At 60.9% G+C, this 2239-nt stretch overlaps 1 protein-coding gene across 1 annotated transcript; it reads left to right on the forward strand.

The window, feature by feature from the left end:
* Positions 1-201: 201 nt before the first annotated feature.
* Positions 202-1209, forward strand: LOC125766910 (MAP7 domain-containing protein 1-like). Its single transcript, XM_049433007.1, has one exon. It carries the CDS (start codon positions 202-204, stop codon positions 1207-1209), a length of 1008 nt encoding a protein of 335 aa, XP_049288964.1.
* The last annotated feature ends 1030 nt before the right edge of the window (positions 1210-2239 follow it).

Raw genomic sequence — 2239 nt, forward strand, 5'->3', positions numbered from 1 at the left:
GCGTGTGTGTGCCAACAAGAACAAAGAGCGGTGAAGTCGGGCGTTGGCGGGTTGCACACCGGCTAGGCGTCTAGGTCCGGCGACTTCAACGCTGGACAAGGCGTCAAACCGGGCAACCCGTAAACAGTAATGTCGGTGATAAATAGTGTTGGGTCATTGGATGCGGAGGCCACCGAATCCATGAACCCAAAAAAGAGGAAGATGTCCAAGGTAAACATGTCCCCGCGGGTGGTGCTGACGTTGCTGGACTTGACGAAGTCCTCATCGGTTAGGAGCACGCCGGAAAGGGCTCCTACGCCAGCCCCGAGGATGTCTCAGGAGATTCCGGGAGAACCGGAAACGGCAGCGCGTAAGCGTACAGCGCCTACGCCGTCACCGAGGAGAACGGTCACCCCGGAGATGCCGGCCCCAGCCGCATCGCCGTCGGAGGCAGAAGCCGGCAGTTCCAACCCGTGGCCGCTCGTGAACGCGTCACATGAACAGGCGATCATGTATGAGCGTTTGGTGGAGCAGCTTGAAGAGCTTAACCGGCGGTTAGAGCGTACCGAGAGGGAGAACGCGAGGCTCCGGGCTGAGCTCAACTTATACCGGACCGGTATTAACACGGTGGTGAGGCTGGAGGATTCAGCGACTGGAGTGCGCTTGGGAAACCAAGCCACGACCAAGTCAGGCCCCAGCAAAAAGACGCTGAGGCGTAAGGCCCAAAGGGATAGAGTCCTAGCGCGTCAGTCGCAGGGTCCTGCCCAGCAGCGATTGCTGGAATTGCAGGAGCACCTACGGCGTGAAATAGCGGAGGAGCAGATTACGACGAGGAACGGACAGGGACAAGGGGAACGGCACAAATCCCAGTCCCTGCAACGGGATTACGCCTTTCCTCCATTGGAGGTTAGGCAGCAGCAGCAGCGATCATACCGGGATATGGTCTCCGGATGGCAGGTGGTGGGACAGCGGTCAAAGGCCCAGCCTTCAGCCGCACCCCAGCAGCAGCGGCAGCGGCCGCAACATCCGGTGCAGACTCAGCGCCCCGTCCAGACGAACCAGAGATCCGCACGCCGACGACCAGATGCCATCTTGGTGCCCGGCCTTAGAGGATGCCCAACAATACATCCGCATCGGGAAGCGGACGCCGAAGGGCAATCTCCGGATGGAGCTGGCCCGGGACGCGGACTCCGCGGCGTTGTGCCGCCGCATCCAGGCCACACTGGGTGAGCTGGGGACCGTGAAGGTGCTGACGGAGATGGCGGAGGTAGTGCTAAAGAATGTTGACAACCTCACCGAGGAAGATACAATAAGGGAGGCATTGAGGGAGGCACTCACCAAAGAGCCGGCGGTGGCCTCGCTCAAAATGTGGGAGAGGGCGGATGCCACAAAGAGAGCACGAGTGCGTCTGCCGCGGGTGGAGGCGGAGGTGATCCTAAGCAAAAACCATCTGCTTATCGATCACTCCTCCTGCCAATTGGAGAAGGCCCCCAGGTTGGAAGCGGCGAAGCTCCGCTGCTTCCGATGCTTGGAGAGGGGGCACATGGCGGCTGTATGCTCCGGGCTGGATCGCAGCAACTGCTGCATCCGCTGCGGAGTAACTGGACATCGAGCGGCCGCCTGCAGCAGTGAGGTAAGCTGCATTCGGTGTGGAGGGCCACACCGCATTGCAGCGCATGGCTGCAGAGGAGCTAACGTTCCCCCACGCCGATAAGCATGCCAGGGGGGAACCACCACCTACAGGTCCTGCAAATCAACACCAACCGGAGCCGGAGCGCGCAGGACCTGGCCCTCCATACGATGCGGACGGAGCAGGTGGATGTAATGGTGATCTGTGAGCTGTATTCAGCACCGGACAACAACGCGAACTGGGTGGTGGACCGCGACAGGCTGGTGGCCATTGTTGCGAGCAGTTGCTCCCACCCGGTTCAGCGCATCCGGAGCACGAGCTTTCCTGGCATCGTGGCGGCAGACGTAGCGGGCGTCACCATCATAGCCTGCTACGCGTCGCCAAGCATCGGGGTTCCTCAATTCATCGAGATGATGCAGTGCATCGAGGTACTCGCCTCAGGACATTCCCGAGTGTTGCTTGCTGGTGACTTTAACGCTTGGAATGGCGCCTGGGGCAGCACGAGGACGAATACCAAGGGCGAGGAATTACTGCAGCTGACGGAGGGGCTCGGGCTCAGCGTCCTGAACCTGGGGAGGGAAGCCACCTTCGTTGGGAACGGCGTCGCTCGCCCGAGCATCGTCGATGTCG

The sequence above is a fragment of the Anopheles funestus genome, chromosome 3RL (assembly GCF_943734845.2).
Source record: "Anopheles funestus chromosome 3RL, idAnoFuneDA-416_04, whole genome shotgun sequence".
Taxonomy (NCBI): domain Eukaryota; kingdom Metazoa; phylum Arthropoda; class Insecta; order Diptera; family Culicidae; genus Anopheles; species Anopheles funestus.